This window comes from Lepus europaeus, chromosome 5 (assembly GCF_033115175.1).
Source record: "Lepus europaeus isolate LE1 chromosome 5, mLepTim1.pri, whole genome shotgun sequence".
In the NCBI taxonomy this organism is placed as follows: Eukaryota; Metazoa; Chordata; class Mammalia; order Lagomorpha; family Leporidae; genus Lepus; species Lepus europaeus.
The window spans coordinates 31,277,876-31,299,427 of record NC_084831.1 but is presented as its reverse complement, the minus strand read 5'-3'; the positions used below and the strand labels follow the sequence as shown (position 1 = coordinate 31,299,427).

General features: G+C 45.0%; 1 protein-coding gene across 2 annotated transcripts in view; it reads right to left on the bottom strand.

Annotated features, from left to right (window-relative positions):
* Positions 1–21,552, bottom strand: part of MACF1 (microtubule actin crosslinking factor 1) — a 411,586-nt gene that overhangs the window by 21,072 nt on the left and 368,962 nt on the right. For both annotated transcript variants that reach the window (XM_062191025.1, XM_062191024.1), the window contains 19 exons: positions 20,923–21,024; positions 20,664–20,837; positions 20,419–20,574; positions 20,081–20,278; positions 19,207–19,335; positions 17,750–17,923; positions 15,237–15,392; positions 14,919–15,125; positions 14,673–14,792; positions 12,996–13,165; positions 11,925–12,084; positions 11,251–11,445; positions 10,819–10,947; positions 9,370–9,513; positions 8,762–8,950; positions 6,336–6,456; positions 4,596–4,759; positions 3,097–3,259; positions 676–830 (listed from right to left, as the gene is read on the bottom strand). In XM_062191025.1, coding sequence (XP_062047009.1) covers positions 676–830; positions 3,097–3,259; positions 4,596–4,759; positions 6,336–6,456; positions 8,762–8,950; positions 9,370–9,513; positions 10,819–10,947; positions 11,251–11,445; positions 11,925–12,084; positions 12,996–13,165; positions 14,673–14,792; positions 14,919–15,125; positions 15,237–15,392; positions 17,750–17,923; positions 19,207–19,335; positions 20,081–20,278; positions 20,419–20,574; positions 20,664–20,837; positions 20,923–21,024 — 3,006 coding nt within the window. The remainder of the gene's footprint in view (positions 1–675; positions 831–3,096; positions 3,260–4,595; positions 4,760–6,335; positions 6,457–8,761; positions 8,951–9,369; positions 9,514–10,818; positions 10,948–11,250; positions 11,446–11,924; positions 12,085–12,995; positions 13,166–14,672; positions 14,793–14,918; positions 15,126–15,236; positions 15,393–17,749; positions 17,924–19,206; positions 19,336–20,080; positions 20,279–20,418; positions 20,575–20,663; positions 20,838–20,922; positions 21,025–21,552) is intronic.

Here is a 21,552-nt window from a genome sequence, read left to right as displayed (position 1 = left end):
GCCATCCGCCACTGCCTTCCCGGGCCACAGCACAGAGCCGGACTGGAAGAGGAGCAACCAGGTCTAGAACCCAGCACCCATATGGGATTCCGGTACTTCAGGTGGAGGATTAGCCAAGTGAGCCATGGTGCTAGCCCCAAACTCATTTGAATAATCCAGATAGGTAGGGCTAGAGCTAAGTGGCCAGAGAACCTCCAGGGTTCTCTGAAGGCCACTGCAAAATGAAATCCCAAAAGAGAACCTCAAATAATCACCCCCAAACAGACAACAAAGGGCTGATAAGGTAACTGCATCCTATCAAATTCAGGACAATATAAACCTATAGTCAAAAATGAACTCAGGTGTGAGAGTTGTGGTGTAGCAGGTTAGGTTTGCTGCTTGGGACGTCTGCACCCCTTACCGTAGTACCTGGTTTCATTACTCTGCTTCCAATGCAGCTTCCTGCTAATACACTTGGAAGGCAGCAGATGATAGCTCAAGTACTTGAGTCCCTGCCACACACATAAGGAAACCTGGATGGAGTTCAGGTCCTGGCCTCAGTCTGGCTCAGCCCTAGCTATTGCAGGCATTTGGGGAATGAACTAGCAAACAGAAGATCTCTATCTCTTCCCTTCTGTCACTTTGTTTCTTAAGTAAATAAATAAATCTTCTTAAAAATCCAATTCTTTTCCATACCTCATCTTCAATTTTATCTGCATCAGTTGTTGGTCGATAAGCATCCTTGTTGGGATGGAGAGCAGCCACAAACTCATAGTAATCAATGTAGCCATCCCCATCTCTGTCAAAAATGTCAGCCACAGCAGTCATCTCCAACTTGGTGGTAGGGAACTCTGGAGAAAAGGAATCAAGTTTAAACACTAGAGGGCTTCCTTGGTTGGTTGGTGGTTATATTAAATACTTCTGGACATACAGGTTTATGAAATTTTTTTCCTGAAAGGCAGTGTATGTCTACTTTAGAAACTCTAAGAGATACAAATTGTAAAGATAAAAATTAACCAAGATTATAGCATCCAGAGACACTGTTAACTACTGGCTTATATATTTCCTTGTTCCTTATGCAATTTAAAAAAACAGTTTTTCAGATATCACAAAACTCATAAATATATATTGTGACCACCCATAGACCTGCCATTCAACTTCAGAATTTACTTATCCTTCCATTATTGTTAAGTTTTTTTAAGATTTATTTATTCATTTATTTGAAAGTCAGAATTAGAGAGAGAGGAGAGGCAGAGAGAGAGAGAGGTCTTCTATCCGCTGGTTCACTCCCCAATTGGCCGCAACAGCCAGAGCTGCACTGATCCAAAGCCAGGAGCCAGGAGCTTCTTTCAGGTCTCCCACGCTGGTACAGAGGCCCAAGCACTTGGGCCATTTTCTACTGCTTTTCCAGGCCATAGCAGAGAGCTGGATGGGAAGTGGAGCAGAAGGGTCTTGAACTGGCACCCATATGGAATGCCGGCGCTTCAGGCCAGAGCGTTAACCCACTGCATCACAGCGCTGGCCCCTCCACTATTGTTGAATGCTTAGATTACTTCAGAAGAAGTGACAATTTGGAATAGCATGAATTTTTCTTCTATTTGAATTACTGCCTTATCTTCTTGATAAATTGCTTTCCAAAGGGAAGTGTATTTACAGTGGTCAGAATGATATGCTGAAACACAAATCAAGGGCAAGCTGCTGTGGTGTAGCAGGTAAGGCCACTGCCTGTGGTGCCGGCATCCCATATGGGAGCCGGTTCCAGTCCTTGCTGCTCCACTCTCCACTATGGCCTGGGAAAGCAGTACAACATGGCCCAAGTGCTTGGGCTCCTGCACCTGTGTGGGAGACCCAGAAAAAGCTCCTGGCTCCTGGTTTCAGATCAGCCCAGCTCTAGCCATTGTAGCCACTTGGGGAGTGAACCAGCAGATGGCAGACCTCCCTCTCTCTCTGTCACTTTGACTTTCAAATAAATAAATAAATAGTTGGAAAAAAAAACAAACATAAATCAGATCCTATTGTTATTCAGCTGAAAATCTTCTGGTAGCTACTTATTGTCCCATTGTCTTTAGAATGATGTTTCAGGGACCAGTGGTATGGTATAGCAGGTTAAGCCTCCACCTGAAGTGCTAGTATCCCATACGGGTACCAGTTTGAGTCCTGGCTGTTCCACTTCCAATCCTGCTCCTTCCTAATATGCCTGCGAAAGAAGCAGAGAACGGCCCAAGTGCTTGGGCCCCTGCACCTACAAGGGAGACCAAGAAGGGAGTGAGACAGCAGATGGAAGCTTGCTATCTGTTTCTACCTGTCTCTCTGTAATTCTGACTTTCAAATAAATAAATAAATCTTAAAAAAAAAAAAAAAAAAAGACGACGACGACGCTTGTACTGTGCACAGTGGCCCACCAGGCCCTGCCTTACCTGGCTCCTGCCTACCATGCTTCCAACTTCAGCATTCTCCAGTCCCCGTCTAGGCCATGACACCCTGGCCACACTAACCTTTCCTCCCCTAGAATGTGCCTTCACTCTCATCTCTGCGCTGTTGTACCTTCTGCTCCCTCTGCCTCTAGCCAACCCCTACCCCTCTCTGGTCTTCATGTGGCCGAATCCTCATAATTCAGAGCTGGCTCGGCTCAAGCTCTGTCCCCACAGACAGGCTTTCTCTGACCGCCGCATGTGAAGTCACACAGCTGCAAGAAGTGCTCTGTGACCTTGGAGAGGTCACTTAACTGCTTTATATCTCAACTATGTCTTGGGCTACAAACAAATGAGACCATAGACTTTCTAAGTTGTTATGTAGGTGTCAAACTGTTCTTACAAAAAACCCTACTTTTTAAAAACACATTACTTAGAGCCTCATCATTCATAAAAGTTAGCTCCTTATCTATACCTCAAATGTGCTTTACTTGTCCCAAGGTGTCAGACATCACCAACTTTTTTCTTATCTTCATCAGAATGATTGATCGACCACTTTTAGTGTGCAATTACCCACCCCTCCCCAACTCCAGCTCCAACTTTAACCTCTCAAACACCGCTAAGGCAGGATAAATGCAGCTTCCATAAAACCATGTGAACCACAAGATGTGGTGTGGACCCATGTTGGAAGTATGACTGCACTCACTGGAGGCTAAAATGCCATCGATGAACTCCTGACGTGTTATCTTCCCATCCTGGTCCTTGTCGATGCGCCGGAAGAAGTCCATCACCCGTGACTTTTTGTGGTTCATCCAACGCATATACTTTTTCCTCCAGACATCAAAGTCAAAGTTGGCAAATTCCTTCAACTAGACAGAAATCAGAGGCATCAATAAGACCTACTGTTTTGGCCCTCAGAGCTGCCCAGAGTAACTCCCCAACCTGCAGACACCGAGTAAAAGCCATGCAGGCCTTCCAAGGGAGCAGCAACAATGAGGCCCGTGTGCTGCCTGTTCTGTGAAGGTGCAGTCTGGCTCCTTCACGGAAAGCCACGATTCTTCACACAAGCTGCGTATATAATGGAGTAGCAGGAGAAAGAGCAACTGAACAACCACCATGGAGAATACAGAGCACGTGGAACAGAAGGGGTGGTGCCAACCTTGCTCTCCCTTTGGATTTTTTCCAAGGATCTTAGATATAAGGGAACGGATGCTATCCCAGAAGGGAGACCCTTGGCACCCTTCACTTCTGTTGTTTTGAAAGGCACTGTAGTCACACACAGGGCCCTCATCAGGAGGCTTGTGCTCCCCAGCATCTTCCGAGACTTCTATGCCACCACCCGAGTTCCACTGGAGGTGTCAGGAACTCAGCACTGCATCCAAGCATGTTTCTTTGGAATGGCACCAGAGGGAGCAAACTGCCCAGCTGACTTCTGTGTTAAATATCTGGCCCTGACAGAAAGCAGCAGGCCTGTGCCGTGGTCAAGGCGGTTTTCAGCTACTTGGGCTATGTCAACACTCAGGATGACTTAAACAGTGCAGCAGTTTTCCCCCTGGTCTTTCAAACTTCAAAGTTGAAAGGAATCGGGGATAAAAGCGCCAAGAACCAAATACACTTAAAACTCAGCTGGCCTACGGGAATAACAACAAACAACACAGAACACTCACTTCCGGACATAGCTGCTTTGACAGGCACAAATAAAAAAATACAGAAGGTATTAGAGGTTTTTAAAGCTAGGAAATGTAGTTCTATATTTTTTATATTTACTTGGTTAATGATACTTCGAAACAGACTTGTTATTCATGGTCTAGTGAACACAAATCAGATAATAACATTATGAACAAGCATGTCATAACTGTGTAACATGTAGCTTCACATCACAGGCTCAGAAATGGTCATTTTTGTGATAAGCTAAATATCTGGAGATGACTTTTCAGTTCTGTTCCTGATTCTCAGTTGTGGCAAGGTGCTGAGGAGGACCAGCTCACAGCCCTGAGCCCTGTATGGGGGCTGGTAGCCTGCTCTCACAAGCAGGTGCTACGGCCCCATCAGCTGTGAGTGATTTCCTCTCACAAGTCTTCTCTTGCTCAGGGCCCAGGAGCAAAGAGCACTAGCTACTCACAGGGCGCACAGGTCATGCCAGGAGGCCTGTGCTCTGATCAAAGGTCACCTCCCTCCAGGGACAGCCACTCAGCAGGGCTTTACCTCCTCCAGTCGATCCAAGGCATCATTCAGCTTCCGCTGCCGCTCCAGTGCTAACAACCACACCTGCTGCCAGCGGGCAGAGAGCTGGTTGATCCGTGGGTTTTTTGCTTCAGATTGTGAAAGGATTGGCATGGGAGGGGGTGTGGGCTGACTCAAGGACTTCCCTATAAGGAAGAACCAATCATAAGATTAGAAAAGCTAGTTTTGTTAGTCCACAGAGAGAAAAAGCCACATGTATGAAGTTAAGAGATCTCTATAAGGACATGTAGTTAGTAACTGACAATAGAAATATGAGACCTGGCAATATTTGGGTAGGGAGGTGTAAAAATTCCAAAACTATCAATTCTCCCCAGCCAATAAGTATATCTCCGACATTAATTACCTCCAGCCAGTATCTGATCTACCTTAGAGAGCTGAAGACACATCAACTCAACAAAATGAGCCATGGATTTTACAGGGGCTGACTTACTTATGATTAATTTAGTGCAAGCCTAATGTAAGCAGCTAGCACTGACGACCGAAACAATGGAAAGGCCACTAAAAGAACTAGAAGGTGATGGTTAAAGAACAGGTGTAACTGGCTGGTGCCGCGGCTCACTTGCTAATCCTCCGCCTGCGGCGCCAGCACCCTGGATTCTAGACCCAGTTGCTCCTCTTCCAGTCCAGCTCTCTGCTGTGGCCCGGGAAGGCAGTGGAGGACAGCCCAAGTGCTTGGGTGCCTGCACCCGCATGGGAGACCAGGAGGAAGTTCCTGGTTTCGGACTGGCACAGTGCGCTGGCTGTAGCAGCCATTTGGGGGGTGAACCAACGGAAAAGGAAGACCTTTCTCTCTGTCTCTCACTGTCTAACTCTACCTGTCAAAAAAAAAAAAAAAAAAAAAAGAACAGGTGTAACCACCTTGTAACCTCTTACTGCGGAATACAACTACCGTCTATCAGTGTGAGAAAAGTCAAAAAACCGAGATTTTTGTCTCAGGTGTTGTGGTGTGGTGGGTTAAGCCACTGCTTGGGATGCCTGCTTCCTATCTCAGCATGCTATTCCAAGTTGTAGCTGCCTTGCTTCTGATCCAGCTTCCTGCTAAAGCAGCTTGGGAGGCATGAGATCCTGCCATCCATGTGGGAGACCTGGATATAGTTCCAGGCTTCTAGTTTCAGCCTAGCCCAGCCCTGGCTGTTGCAGGCATTTGGGGAGTGAATCAAGGAATGGAAGATCTCTGTCACTCTGCTTTTCAAGTAGATGAAAATAAACATACATTAAAAAGAAGTGTGAGGGCCGGCACCATGGCTCACTAGGCTAATCCTCCGCCTGCAGCACCGGCACCCCGGGTTCTAGTCCTGGTTGGGGCACCGGTTCTGTCCTGGTTGCTCCTCTTCCAGGCCAGCTCTCTGCTGTGGCCCGGGAGTGCAGTGGAGGATGGCCCAAGTCCTTGGGCCCTGCACCTGCATGGGAGACCAGGAGGAGGCACCTGGCTCCTGTCTTTGGATCGGCGCAGCGCACCAGCCATAGTGGCCATTGTGGGGGTGAACCAACGGAAGGAAGACCTTTCTCTCTGTCTCTCTTTCTCACTGTCTAACTCTGCCTGCCAAAAAAAAAAAAAAGAAGTGTGAGGAGGAAAATTAAAATAAGAAGGATTTTGGTCCAAATCTAGTATGCTTTTGAAAGTGGAAAGATAACATTTTTCGGACAGGCACTCCAACGAGCAGGAACGAAGCGCCCTAACACAGTGGCCCAGGAACATACTGCTGCCGCTGCGGGATTTCTCCACAAAGGGTGCATGGGCGGGCTCCACAGTCTTCCTTTTGTATGTCTTGGTGACCCGATCCACATCAGGTTGTTTGCGTGTCATCTCCTCCATAAACGTCTGGTTAAACAAAAAATAGGAAAAGGAGTTGAGTTTCCTTCAACTTAAATGGAATCAGGCAATTTCTCACTAACAAAGGCCAAGTCCATGGCAGGCTGATGAAGTGATAGACACCCTTGTGTTTCTTCCTCTGACTTCAAGAAGCTCATAGCCCAGTGATGAGAACCAAGAAGTCAGAGTACTGAGTGCCACCCAAGGTTCAAAGAAGACTTAGGAGGGGTACTTCCCAGCCTAAGCTGCCTGGAGGCTGGCGCCTTGGCTGAGTTACTGAGGGATGAAGACTTATTCAAAGAATAGGTGGAGGGCAGTCCTGGCACAGGGCACAGCCTGAGCAGAACCAGGGAGGCCAGACAGTGTTGTGAACCAGGATCCTTCCAATCACTAGCTGAGCAGAGGATGCAAATGGAGAAGTGGTAAGAGGTGGGGCGGGAGAGGCAGGCAGGAGAAAGTACAACAAAGGCCCTGTGTTGTGCTAAGGATTAGGGTCTTCCTCTGAGAGCAGTGGGGATGGGAGGCAGAACAACTGAAGGATTTTGATCCAGGGAAGAGAGATGATCAGAGCTACACTTTAAAGCCATCACTGTGGCTTCAGGGTAGAAGGCAGAGTAACTGGGAATGGGGTTGGGAGGAGGCGGATGACTAGCAGTGGAAAAAGGTTAGCAAACCACTGTAGCAATGAAGCCAAAACATGGTGAGGGCTTGAACCAGGGCAGGATACATGGAACCAAGAGGTATTCTGAAAGTAGGACAGACAAGACCTGTTGATTGGCTTGGTGCAGGGGTAGAGGAGAGGGAGGAATGGCCGAGACATGACTTGAGTGGCTGGTCAAGTGAATGGCTCAAGATACGGCAAGTTTGGAAGGGAAGGGCGGGGTCAGGCCAGGAAGAAAGATAAAAGTGCAGTTTCAGAGCTGCCTCTAGTCTACTGTACATGGTCTTCAGAGGATGGTGGAGCTGGAGATGAAGAAAAACAGATCCAAGTCTGGTTTACAGGCGATGGCTGAAGCCACTGGATAGGATAAGTCCCAGCAGCGTGAGAAGAGCATCAGGGATGAACTTGGGGCGCACCTACATTAAAGGGTTGGCAAAGTACGAGGAATCAGCTAAGGCTGGGAAGAAGGGGCCAGAGAGGTCAGAGGAAAACAAGACAGAGGAGCACGGATGGCTAGAGGAGTTTTGATAAGGAAGAGTCAACTGCGTCACACGTCAGGAAGACAAAGACTAAAAATGTCTGCAGACCTGGGGGTGGGAGCCAGATCACAGGGGTCTGGGGAGCAAATGGGAAATAAGGGAACCTGCAGCTTGACTGACAGAGCGAAGAGGGAGGCAGCAGTGTGGGTAAACTTCACAGGAAGTGTAAGAGTTCTCACTTGCTAGCGCAATCATTTACATAAACGAAAAGGCTCAGCTGTCTACAGTATAAGCAAGATTCATACTGGGTTCAGGGTAAATTATCACATTTAAAAACCATATTTGCCTCTTAAGGATAGCTCATCTGAAAACTTCTTTAGTCAGTTTGGTCTGAGAGGCCTCTGGGTTCAAACCCAGGTACAATGGAGGTAGGTCAGTGGGCCCTTGACTCAGAGAACAGTAAAACAAAAGAAGGGGGGGGGTCAGGCTTTTGAGACAGCACCAGGACTCCCATTCCTGGTGCACGTGCCCTGTGTAAGGCCTCTGACATGGACATCGGTGAAAATGATAGAATAGTCTTTCTCCTGATTGCATTTTGCTATGTAAGACCCATCAGGGCATGCTCGGCAGTTTCTCCTGCCAACCTTGAAAACACAAGAGGCTGTGTGTCCAAGACCTGAGAGTGGCCTCTTGCAGCTGTGAGCAAGTCCTAACAGAGCCAGCAAGAAAGTGGAGGCCTCGGTCTTACAACCGTAAGTTGACCGCTTGAATGAGCCTCAGAGAAATCCTGAACTCAGAGGAGAACTGCAGCCCTGGCTGACACCTTGATTTCAGCCTGGTGTAATCCCAAGGAATGGACCTCGCTTACTACACATGTCCAGTCTCCTGAACCAGAATCTGAGGCATGTGTGGTGTGTTGTTTTATGCTAAGCCTGTGGTATAGTTTTTTCATCATTTGTATTTTCTATGAACTTCTTAAAGACCCCTGTATGCATGGATTTCAAAATTTCCACACCAAGATAAACAGTTTTTAATTTCATTTTCCATAAACTGTTAAAAGCACCCTTGTATGTGAAGCAGCAATTACACACACACACACACACACAGGGCAAAGGAAAGGGGACCCATGACCAGCACAGGAAACACCAGCAGCTGCACAAGGAGGCTCAGATACCTGATGCTCAGCGATCAGGGCTTTCACTCGGTCGATATTCTGAGGGATCGGCTCCTGATCCCGCTGAATGAGGGTGGTCTCGGCCCACTGGATCCATGCCAGAAGTTCCTCCAGGAGCTCGGCATTAGCCACCAGTTCTGACAGGGCTGCTTCCAGACGCTGCTGGTGCTGCTTTGCCCATGTCAAGACCTGTGCAGGTGGGGGAAACCATGGCCTCTTTCAGTCAAGCAGGTCCTTTTGTGTCCTTTTCACCTCCTCACAATGACTTTTTAGCGGTGAGACCACCATACAGTAAATAGGCTTCGCTCTTATGCCAATGACAAAGCTGGAGTAGGAAATCTGCTCTCCTGAAAGCAACTCTAGCACATGCTAGACGGATGGGGCAGTGATCCACAGCATGTGGATCCACTGGAGTCACTGCCAACACATCACCAGCCCCGCACTATTCTCCCAGACCACTGCACACTGTACCAAACTGCCAACTTAATTTCTGTTGAAACAGTCCCAATGACTGAGAGATTGGTGGGCGGCAGGGAGCAGGGAGAAAAGAAGGCTCTGCAGTATTTTGTCACTATACTCCCATTTTCTGGGGGTGCGTGCCAACTCACCTCCTCAAAGCGAGCTCGGATGATGGTGATCCAGTGTTTGATAGTTGTGATACAGTCAGGATGGCAGACGGCTAGGATGACTTCGCCCATGGCTACCGCTGCATTCACATCCACTCGCTTTTCTTCCACTTTCTTCATGAATTCCTAAGCAAGAAAGAATTGCAAAAAAAAAAAAAAAAAAAAAAAAACCTGAGGAAATCTACGCTATTAGCACTGTTAGTGTATTCTTTTCCTTCAATGTGTTGGCACAGACTTGTAAAAGCCTGGACTTTGACATCTCTAACATTTTCTTTCCAGCTCTAAAAGATGTGGAAAAAAGTGAAGGATTTCTACAAGAATGACTTTCTGTGTTAGAAAAGACTACAGTTAGTTTCTCTTTCTTTAACCCCATGTTTATTCATTTCCATATCTGTAAACACATTTAGCTTGGAAAAATGTAACAATGGTTATGAAATAGAGTATTTTAAAAATATCCACAATATAATACAATGATAGAAACAAAATTAAAATCTGGGCAGGTGGAAGGCATTTGTTTCCTACTGATGCATACCCTGGGAGGCAGTAGTGATGACTCAAGTAGTTGGGTCCAGGTTACACATGTAGAAGATCTACATTGAGTTCCCGGCTCCCAGCATGTGGGCAGTGAACCAGGGACGGGAACAATCTCTGTGTCATTGTCTGCCCTCTCCAATCAGCAAATAAGATCAAATAGAATCTCCAGGGAAGTAACATCTTTTTAAAAATTTTTATTTATTTATTTGAGAGGTAAAGTTACGGTGAGAGGAAGACAGAAAGTTCTTCCATTCACTGATTTACTCCCCAAATGGCCACAGTAGCCAGAGCTGAGCTGATCTGAAGCCAGGGGCCAGAAGCTTCTTCTGGGTCTTGTACATGGGTACAGGGGCACAAGGACTTGTGTCATCTTCCAGTGCTTTCCCAGGCCATAGCAGAGAGCTGGATCAGCAGAGGAGTAGCCAGGACTTGAACCAGGGCCCATATGGAATGCTGGCACCACAGGTGGAGGATTAACCTACTGTGCCACAACATGAAAATTTAAAAATGAAACATTTCCCCATTCATTAGAGGACAGATGGAGGCCTCAGATACGCCATTGCTTTCAACAGCTTAGAAGGGCTCTTGGAAATCAGATCAGGGTCCAAAGCTGTTAACATAAGAAAACCAATCAAAGCATGTGTAGTGAAGTGCAAAGAAGGTGAAATAACCCACATTTTCCTTTACAAAGTGCTAGGTGTTTAAACTGTTTACAACCAACATGTTATTTTTGTAAAAGTGAATGACCCGCCATCACTTCCCCCTCATTCCTGCTATAACAGTGAGCTGAGCCCATTCTTGTTTTGCTCCCTTTCAGCAGAAGCTGTTTTCCTGAGGGTGAAGCAGCCCTCGCTGCGGTGGGCAGCAGAGGTCACTGCACCCTGAGGGCTGGATTACCTTATGGGTGTCAATAAGAGACTGCAGGGCCTCCGTGTCATCAGGAAGTGCTCCCCGAAAGCGAAGTGTTTGCTCTGCTTCAGAAAGCCACTCCAACAGCATGTGGACTGTGTCCCGAAACTCTTCTGCCTGAAATAACCGAGCACAAAAGATCAAACCACTGCAGCTGAGGTCCCAGACATAGTGGCGTGCCAGGGAAAAAGACCACTACTGAATCCTTAGTGTATCAGAGTAAGGTCATCGTTCATTCGTAGAAAATAAAATAAATCATTTCTCTAACACTAGTACAAATGAGTGTTAGAGTCTTGTAGGACATTTTAGATTATTAATTTTCAACTTTGTTATGTTCACGACTGGCTACACCTGATCCCAATGAACAAATAATGAGTCAGCTCAGACACCCACTAGGTTGGCCCAGCCACCTCCTCTTACCTGTTTTAAAGCCTGCTCAAGTCGGCTTTGTTTGGAAACAGAGAGTTTACACACGGTGTCCCACCGAGTGCTCAGTTCCTGAAGCTGCCCTTTGACCCAAGTGGTGTCATCGCGGCTGTTCTCAATCAGCTCTCGGCCTGACCGCTTCAGGACCTGAACTGTTCCTGTTCGCTTTCCCAGTTCCTTCTGGAAAACCTAGAGAAGAAAATTGGAAAATTCCTTTGTTTGAATCTGAGAAGTAAAACTACAGAGAGGGTAATCACTGCCTTGGTAGGTTGTAATCATGCATCTTTTATGCACAGAGGGAGGCAGAACAATGTGTAGGAAAGAACAACCAGAAGACCTGGTTCTAAAATAAATGTCAGCTCAGGCATTTATGAGCTGCGTGACTTTGGATAAGCTGCCTAACTTGAGTCCCAGTTTCCTCATCTGTAAAACAGGAATAATTATATTAACATTGCCAGAATTAAGGGAGATACAAAAGAACACCATCAGCTGTGCACAGAAGAATTTGATGTGATTTCAAGATACAGTTGAATACTTTGTGCTGAAACAGAATATTATGCAGCTCAACACGACAGACATGTAGGTCATACTAAATATGTGTGGTGTTAGGCTTGTTAGGTCCAGAAGTGGATTAATAAAAATCACACAGCCCAGATCTCATTCCTCACCTTGTGGGCATCCATGAGGTTCATGACAAGGTCGAGGTCCCCATGCACAGGCTGGTCCTCAGCCAGCTGTGGCTCCACCTTGTACAACCAGTCGACCAAGGCCTGCAAAGCATCCATGAACTGTCCCGAAAACAGCAGGGCTTCCTCCAACTTGTGCTGCCTGAGAAATGCATATGAGCCCCATCATTTTTAAGGATTCTTTTTATGAGTGGCCTACAAGTCTGACTGCTGAAAGGGAATATTGCTTGAACTCTATACAGAGAGAGACTTCTATGTTAAAATAGTTAGAAGTAGAGTAAAAAGGGATTAAGAGAGATGCCCAGACATCTTTAAACAAACTACTCTCTAAAAAGGATTAAGTGTAGTGCAAGGTATGGGCACAGACGCCCTTTGGGCATCTTACAGTCTAATGACACACAGACCCACCCTGACACCCAAGGTCTGACATTAATTACGTCAACCTACTCCAAGCAGTGGAGTACACATAGTGCAGAGAGACTCTCACATTTAGCATAGCACAGTGGCCTGAATGAATAAAAGTGCAACTCTTCAAACCAAACTGCTTGGGTTCAAACCCCAGCTCTTTCACTCAGTAGCTGAGTGATCTTGGAGGGGAGAGTTAAGAAACCTCCTGATGATCATTTTTTCATCCGTAAAATGGGAATAAAACCAGAATCCACCCAAGTGGCTAAGAGGATTAAATGATGAGCAGGCACTGGTTGGCACCAACTCTGTAATAATAGCTCAGTAAGAGTCAGGTATTAATTCAAGCAGCACTGACACACTGTGAGCACTCTCCACGAGGCAGCTGTTGCTATTACAAACGGCACACTTCCGAATATTTTAGTCACTCATCTATTACCACTGGCTTGATTTTTATAGGCCTCTTTCTAAAACATGCCTAAAATGAGAATTTTAATACATTTTCTTCAAATTGTTTCATAACTCTCTTTGAAGTAACTGGAGCTGTCAAGATGGTACAAATTCTCTTCCTGATGGGAGCTGGCGACAGTCTCTTAAGTTGCTTTTGGGGATGCCATAAAGACACAGGAAGGGGACATTCATGCTCACCGCTCCACAGACTTGCCACAGACTGTATCCCATTTGTCTCTAACTTCTCCCAGTAAGTTGTCAAGTGTCTGAGTATCATCAGGAAGCAGAGTCTTCTCTTTCAGTGCTCGGCCAGTTCTAATTGTGGTATCGTACACAGGCTGTTTGCCACCAAGAGTTTTTTGAAACTCCTGTTTCCAGAAAGCAAAGAAAAACATGTTAAAATTCAAATGATGTCTTGACTTGGAATAAAAAACAATTCTTTTTGAGTTTTCAGGTACCAAATATAGTGGGAATAACACTGCTTCCTGACCTAAAGTTAATGATAGTTTACTCTATATAAATTTGTGATTTTTGTTTATGTCACACACAGTAGTATATAACAGTTTTTAAAAGCCCACAGTTTTAACTGTCTATTCTCATAACCACTTTATTTGAACTTTTAAAAAAGCCAAATGTCATTGTTAGACAGTGCTTACAATGTCTAGATATAAAACAAAAAATCTGGCTTCATCATCTTGACTTTTTATCATTAGCCAATTGACTTTTTAAAAGTTTACTTATTTATTTGAAGGGGGGAGGGAGGGGGGGGGAGAGAGAGAGAGAGCGAGTGAGCGAGCGAAAGAGCGAGAGCGAGGGAAATGCACATGAACCAAGAGCAAAATCTTCAATCTACTGATTCACTCCCCAAATGCTGGTAACAGCCAAGGTTAGGCCAAGGGTAAAGTCAAGAGCCAGGAATTCCATCTGGACCTCCAAATGTATGGCAGGGACCTAAGTACTTGAGCCATCACCTGCTTCCCACCAGGTGTGCCTTAACAGGAAGCTGGATTAGAAATAGGCAGGACTTGGCCGGCGCCGCGGCTCACTAGGCTAATCCTCCGCCTTGCGGCGCCGGCACACCGGGTTCTAGTCCCGGCCAGGGCACCGATCCTGTCCCGGTTGCCCCTCTTCCAGGCCAGCTCTCTGCTGTGGCCAGGGAGTGCAGTGGAGGATGGCCCAAGTCCTTGGGCCCTGCACCCCATGGGAGACCGGGATAAGCCCCTGGCTCCTGCCATCGGATCAGCGCGGTGCGCCGGCCGCAGCGCGCAAACCGCGGCGGCCATTGGAGGGTGAACCAACGGCAAAAGGAAGACCTTTCTCTCTGTCTCTCTCTCACTGTCCACTCTGCCTGTCAAAAAAAAAAAAAAAGAAACAGGCAGGACTTGTTACTAGGCAGTCTGATAGGGGATACGTGTGTCCTAAATTGTGGTTTAAACTCACTATGGGGGCTGGTGCTGTGGTATAGCGGGTAAAGCCACCGTTTGCAGTGCCAGCATCCCATATGGGTGCCAGTTTGAGTCCTGGTTGTTTCATTTCCGTTCCAGCTCTCTGCTATGGCCTGCGAAAGCAAAGGAAGATGGCCCAAGTCCTTGGGCCTCTGCACCCCCATGGGAGATGGGGAAGAAGGAAGCTCTTGGCTTCGATTGGCTCAGCTCCAGCCATTGCAGCCATCTGGGGAGTGACCTAGTAAATGAAGACCCCTCTCTGTAACTCTGCCTTTCAAATAAAATAAATAAATCTTTAAAACAACAACAACAAAACAACTCAACTGTGTGGCAAAACCTGCTCTTTTTTTTTTTTTAAACTAGTTCTGATTCCCTATTTTGTGCAAGCTACAACTTTTAGTGAATACCTAAGAACAATGAACTGCTTTACCTTATGCTTAGAAAGCTGAAGTTTAATCTTGTCTGGGTCATTAGATATCTCCAGTTCTGAGTCCAGATGACTTTCTGCATCTTCTAGCCAGTCAATCAGTTTTTTCCAAGCTTCATGGAACTGAAGTTATATAAGAAATAATGAATGAATATGCAAAGTACATAATTTGCATATGAGAGTCATTCCAGAGACTCAATACATACAGTTCAAAGTTGTTTAATAAATGACTGTTTTTCTTATACTTACTTGTTTTGCTCGCTTCCGGGCATCATCTAGTGATCGGCCCCTTTCAATAGATCTCTGCACAACCTTCTCCCACCGGGACTGGACACTAACCAACAAATTCTTGATCAGAACAACATCCTGTTTTTGGCTAAGGAACTTAAGCTGATTCCCAGTTTGATCCAACTCAATGATCTGGTCTCGATGTGCATTTACTTCATTAGCAAAAACCTGGGTTGGAGAGGACCAACAATGCTCTTTTTAAACGTAAGGTAACATAAAGAAGTATTTCTATCCATTAGCCCTTTCAAAAGGCAGGCAACACCATCATGTCATAGTTACCTTGTGCTCCTCTATCTGGGAAAGGACAGTGTTTAGAATCAGGCTGGGAGGAGAGGCGATGTTTAAACTCTGCTCTGCTAGAGTGAGCCAGTTGATAAATTCTTGTAGGGAATTCTGGAATTCTGTTGCCAGGTTGAGAGCTTCTTCCAGCTTTGACTGAATTTTAAGTAAAACACACACACAAAGAGAAAAAGTGCCAAATTCAGAAATTATAGCTTCAGTAACAAAAGTATGAACTGTGCACCACATAAAATGATCTCTAAAAAGGAAGCCTCATTTAATCAACCTCCAAACATGCCTTGTTTGTAAAGAAGGGGACATTTCAATGTCTGTCTGAAACTGAACAATGGGATAAGGACTGTGTTCGTGGAAAACACGGCACAATTGGCAGTGGACTTCCTTTCTCTGCTCTTCCACACTTCCTGGGACATTAAAACAAACAAACAAACAAACAAACAAACAAACAGGAATAAAGCTATTCAGCAAATGCTAAGTGACCAGACCCTTCAGTGGGGACAGCTGCAAGATCTGTAACTTGCTTTGGGCAAAGTCTCAGGTTCTTTCCTTTAATGTGTTTTTGTGGTGTAAAATGGTTAAATGAAAAGCACGTTACTCCAAAGATAATGTCCACTGCTGTGATCTCTGCTTAAATACATGCTTTCAGAAAACAAGGCACATGAAAAAGCCCAAGTCTGAACGTCACATTTAATGCTACAAGCAGGAAAGGTCATTAAAAGAAGCCATGACATCCTAGGTAGACATCTGACCACACTACAAGTAAATTACTGGCCACTTTCACCCACCCAGGATGGCAAAAGAACTGCACTGTCAGGACAAGAGCAAACCCCAGTTTCAGGGTCCACAAGCTCTATTCTCAGAGACCCTAACCCCAGTGTCTCGGTGATCACTTCTAACTCTTACCCATCTATGAGGCAGGCAAGGCAAAATCCTGATAGGACATCAAAAATGAAAATACACAGAAAAACCCTAAGGTGTACATTAGAAACGTTAACTGCTGTTAATTCTGTTTGGGTTATGTATGACTTTTATTTTCCTCTTTGTGTTTTCAGGTTAATCTTGTAATTGCTCCCCTCTTCCACCCAAACATTAACTAATGTCATTGAAAGTACAAATAATCAGGGTCAGTGTTGTGGGATAGCAGGTAAAGCCACTGCCTGCAACACCAGCATCCCATATAGGTGCTGGTTCATGTCCCGGATGCTCTACTTCTGATCCAGCTCCCTGCTAATGGCCTGGAAAAAGCAGTCCCTGCCACCCACGTGGGAGAGCCAGATGAAGCTCCTGGCACCTGGCTTCAGCCTGGCTCAGGCCTGGTGGTTGCAGCCATCTGCCTTTAAAATGAATAAAATTAATATTAAAAGAAAGTTTAGAAATTAAAGCATTGCAAGCTCTTAGATGTCAAGAATTTTTCCACACAGTAGTCTTTAATAGAGCACCATACATACTTAATTAAATGACTTGGGTGATTCTGAAATTTAATGTTTCTGCAAAATCAGAAACAAATATCCTTGATGCCCAGTTTTTGTTTGACCAGTTCCATGATGAGGAACAGCTGCTTCCAAGACACATTTGGGAAGTGGAGCAGCTGGGACCTACTGGCACTCTGATACGGTATGCGAGCATCCCAAGAGAGAGCTTTACCTGCTGCATCACAACATCAGCCCCTGGCCATTCTTCATAACAAAATTACCCAACCCTCCACTACAAGGATTCTAATCTGGCAAAATGTTCACTTATATGTTAAATGTTTTATGAGCTTCTGCCTAGTAGTTTCACAATGACAGGGTCCATGCATTTATTATTCCCACTATAAACCCAGTGTAAAACCTAGTACACACTTGCTCTGAAAGTATTTATTATGTACAAAACAGGTTTGTACGCACATTTCACACTTGATCTGACAAAGCTTTTTTTTTTCCCCCGCATTTTTACTCCAAAAAATAATAATTCAGGACAAGGTATTTGTTCTCTGTTTTTGAAAAGGAACTGATTTCTGAAGAGTGGCAAGAAGCCATCTTGATTTTTAGTAAATTTCTTTTTCCACACTGCATTGATACTAGAAATCAAATTCCTTGTAGAGAATGAGTAGTCATACTCCTTATGTGGCCTGACCCTACCTTCCCAATTCCAAGTCACCAACTCAAGCAAAACCTTGCTTTTGAGTGAGAAGACAAACTGGTGAGTAGCATGTGATTTAAAGTCCATGACTAAAGAGTTACCAGGTACTAACATCTTAACTGGTAGATATAGAAAAGGAACTCATAATTAATTGTAAACATAAACAGTATCAATGCAATTTGACATGAATGTAAAATGGAAACTTAATGGCAGAAAAGAGAGCTCGATTGTCAGAGGCCAGCTTGGCAGGGTTTGGTTCTGCAGCTTCTGTTGGAATATGCAAAGATCTTTACAGAAACAAGATGGCAGCCACACACAATCGCCAGGCCCACGACTCAGACACCGCAATCCCATGGTGTGCTCTGTGCCGATACCTTTCTTTCCTCCATCTTACTGCTGACCACGCGCCACTTCTGCTCCAGGAGCGCCACACTCTGTTCTGTCTTGGAGCCAGATCCAGAATCACCACGGCTGAGGAGCATGAGTCTGCCCTTGTCGAGCAGCTGATTGTAAGTCTCCTCCTTGGCTTTCAGCTGGGAGTACAGTTCCTATGAGAAAAGGCAGGGAGGATATCAATAATGCTAACTCCGGGGAAGACACCCACACAGGTTCACCAGCAGTCTGGAAAATTCCAAGAAGGCCTCAAATGACAAAAAACTTTTCTTCTGGATTCAGTTAAACTGCTGAGCACTAGGGAAAAATGCATCTCCCTTAACAGTAAAATAATTTTGTCACCAAGTAAATAAGAGAAAAACAATTTTTAGGATCAGAGATCATAAAAATAGACTCCAATAGTTTCTCCTTTTCATGAAGGATTTGCCTGGAAATTATGTTGCCTTTTGTTCTCAGCATTCTTTTTTGAAATATTGCCAATATCTATTGGATTTCCCTAAATCTCCACTAAGGAGTCTTCTGAAATATAAACACATTTGTGTCATATTTTAGTCTTCTGATCCTCTCAACTTCAAGTCAATATTCTTGTGTCAACCAAAGGGATCAATTAAAAATTTTCGCCGGCGCCGTGGCTTAACAGGCTAATCCTCCACCTTGCGGCGCCTGCACACCAGGTTCTAGTCCCGGTTAGGGCGCCGGATTCTATCCCAGTTGCCCCTCTTCCAGGCCAGCTCTCTACTATGGCCCGGGAAGGCAGTGGAGGATGGCCCAAGTGCTTGGGCCCTGCACCCACATGGGAGACCAGGAGAAGCACCTGGCTCCTGGCTTCGGATCAGCGAGATGCACCGGCCGCAGCGGCCATTGGAGGGTGAACCAGCGGCAAAAAGGAAGACCTTTCTCTCTGTCTCTCTCTCTCACTATCCACTCTGCCTGTCAAAAATAAAAAAAAATAAAAATAAATAAAAAAAAAATTTTCCATCTCACCAATGTATTTCCAGTTAATTCTTCCCTGTCACTACTGTTGCCTATGGTTAGGTACTAAAAACCTATAGATGAGGGGCATTAAAAGGGGAGGGGGTGGCCAGCACTGTGGTGCAACATGCTAATGTTGCCTGTGATGCTAGCATGCCATATGTGTGCCTATTTGAGTCCTGGCTGCTCTACTTCTGAACCAGCTCCCTGCTAATGCACCTAGGAAAGCAGTGGAAGATGGCCCAAGTATCTGGGCCCCTACTACCCGTGTGGTAGAAGCATATGAAGCTCCTGGCTTCACCCTGACCCGGCCCTGGCCATTCTGGAAGTGAACCAGAGAATGGAAGGTTTCTCTCTAACTCTACTGTATTACTTGGTAAACACTCAGATAAATTTATCATTGTGCATTGAGAAAGGGGCTACTGAATAAGGGCTGCTTATGCTCAATTTCAAGAATTGCTTTTACCATATGTGTATCAAGCTGTTCCCTAGCGGTTTCAGGAAGTCCTCCTGTGGGCTTAGATGCAGAAAGTTGACTCTCCATTCTAGTCAGTTCCAGGAGGAAATCTTCAATTTCACTGTGGAAACCCTGGGCCTTTTGAGAGAAAGATACCAGGACATCAGCAGTCAATTCTCAGTTTCAAGAGTAAACTTGCAAGATGATCACATGAGGACTGTGAGGAGGAATTTTGGTCTGTTCTCAGGCAGAGGTATTCTGTTGCTGGGATTAGTATGGGGCTGATTTATTTAATTACTGTTAGAATCAAGCTGAATTCTTTACCAGGGTGGGGAACACCCAGCTTACAGGCCATATAAGGCCTATGAAATCATTTGGTCTGGTCTTGCCAAGACAACCACAGGCAGGACTCAAAATGCAAACAGGACTCGAAACTCAATACACCTACAGCAGGCTGATTTTTAAGTTGACAATTTCATAAGACTCGTGAATGATGTTATAAATATCTAAATGCCCTTGGCAGGAAAAAATTTCTCTATAACATACTATAGACACCTGCTATAATCTGATGATGAACTGACTGACCAAGGTGCTGTTACATGAGGAGGAACCTGACTTGATCTGAGGAAAAAAAACTGAATCTGTGACAAAGGTATGTTACAGTGCAGACCTACTAACCTTGAACAGTTTATAGACTGGGCTACAAATGAGTGCTGAAAGAACCTCCACTCAAAAGCAGTTCTTTTCTAGAACAGAAAGGATCTTCCTCTTAAGACATAGGGGGTTCTGCCTCATATTGCTTTCCTCTCTCTGCCTTGACTTAGGCTCTCTTTCAAATGTTATCTGCACAGCTCTTCTGACCTAGCTTGGATGACGCTCGTACCTGCTGTAGTGTGGACTGCAGCTGCTGCTCCCTCTCCTCTGTTTTTTGTAACACTGACTCCCAGCACTGGTTCATGGTTTCCAAACGGCTCCGTAAGCTGCTGGCATCATCTCCAGCACTGGATTCAAGCAGCTCATTGCCAGCTTTATTGACTGTTTCCACTGTGGCTTGATGAGCCAAAACATCATTTTTTAGGACCTAAAACATGTTGAACAACATAATTTACCTCTACAGATATCACCAAGCCTGGTTCTCTAAGATACACACACCATCAAAAGGCTTCCTCTGGTGGCTGGATCTGGTCTCAAACTGAGAGAGGCAGAGATGAAAATACTTACATGGTGCTTTGCAAGCTCAACTTCAATGACTTTTGGATCTCCGCTTATTGGTCTCTGAGCATCTAACAACTCTTCAGTGTGAATCAGCCAACTCATCAGTTCCTCTAGAGCATGCTGGAACTGGCCAAGGGCCAAGAGAGCACCTTCTAGCTTATGCTACTCAGAAAAAGAGAGAAAGGGAACATTGGTTAGGAAGTGAGAAAAGGCAGTAATAGCTCATTTACAGACTCTACCATGCACCCTACCTGTCTGTGGGCAATTTTCTCACACAAGTTCTCCCAGAGGTGTTTGAGTTCTGTCAGTGGTTCTCGTATAATGTCTCTGTCCGTTTCATCAGTAGCTTTCTTTAACATCAGCTCACCCTGGTGATTAAGCTTCTCCATCTCAATTTGCTGCTGGTAAACTTCCACTTTGAACTCCTATTAAAAACATACTTAACATCAAACCAAGCCTTTATAAATGAAAAAGGAGCAATATTCTCAAATCCCATTCCCACATACAAACCTTCATTTCATTCAGCTGGTCTTTAACAGTGTTGAGGTCAGTGCCAACAGGAGGCATGGTACAGAGTTTAATCACAGTGTTATCTAGCCAGTCAAACATAGCCTAAAATAAAATTACAAAGAGTCAAAAACAAAACATGAGGAGTCAACAGAGAACTGCCAGGATTCCTAATAACATAAAAGTTAAATCAAAGCACCTTATGCTGTCTGTGGTTTAATTATGGGGCAGAGGTAAGGGAGAATGATCTTTATTCCAAAAACATCAGGATTTGGGAATAGAGTCAACATTATTGGCATGATGCCAAAAATAAACTACAATCTGGAAATACGAGGTACTTAAAAGCTCTTGGAAAATGGAATTAGAAGATAACGTTTACTTTGGTGCAAACATTTTTGAAGTCCACACATACACCTGAGTAGTCTGAAAAGTTCAAGGGAAATGTGTATCATGAAAAAGCTTTGTGGATTTCAAAATTCTTTGGCACCAAAATAAACTTTTAGCTCTGTTTTTCTACAAACTTTTAGAAGTACCCTTGAACTCAATTTGAATGAATGTCAGTGTTTCTCATTGGCAGCTAGCTAGCTCACGATGTCCTAAAGCTACTGTGCCAAGTTGTATCTCCAGATAACC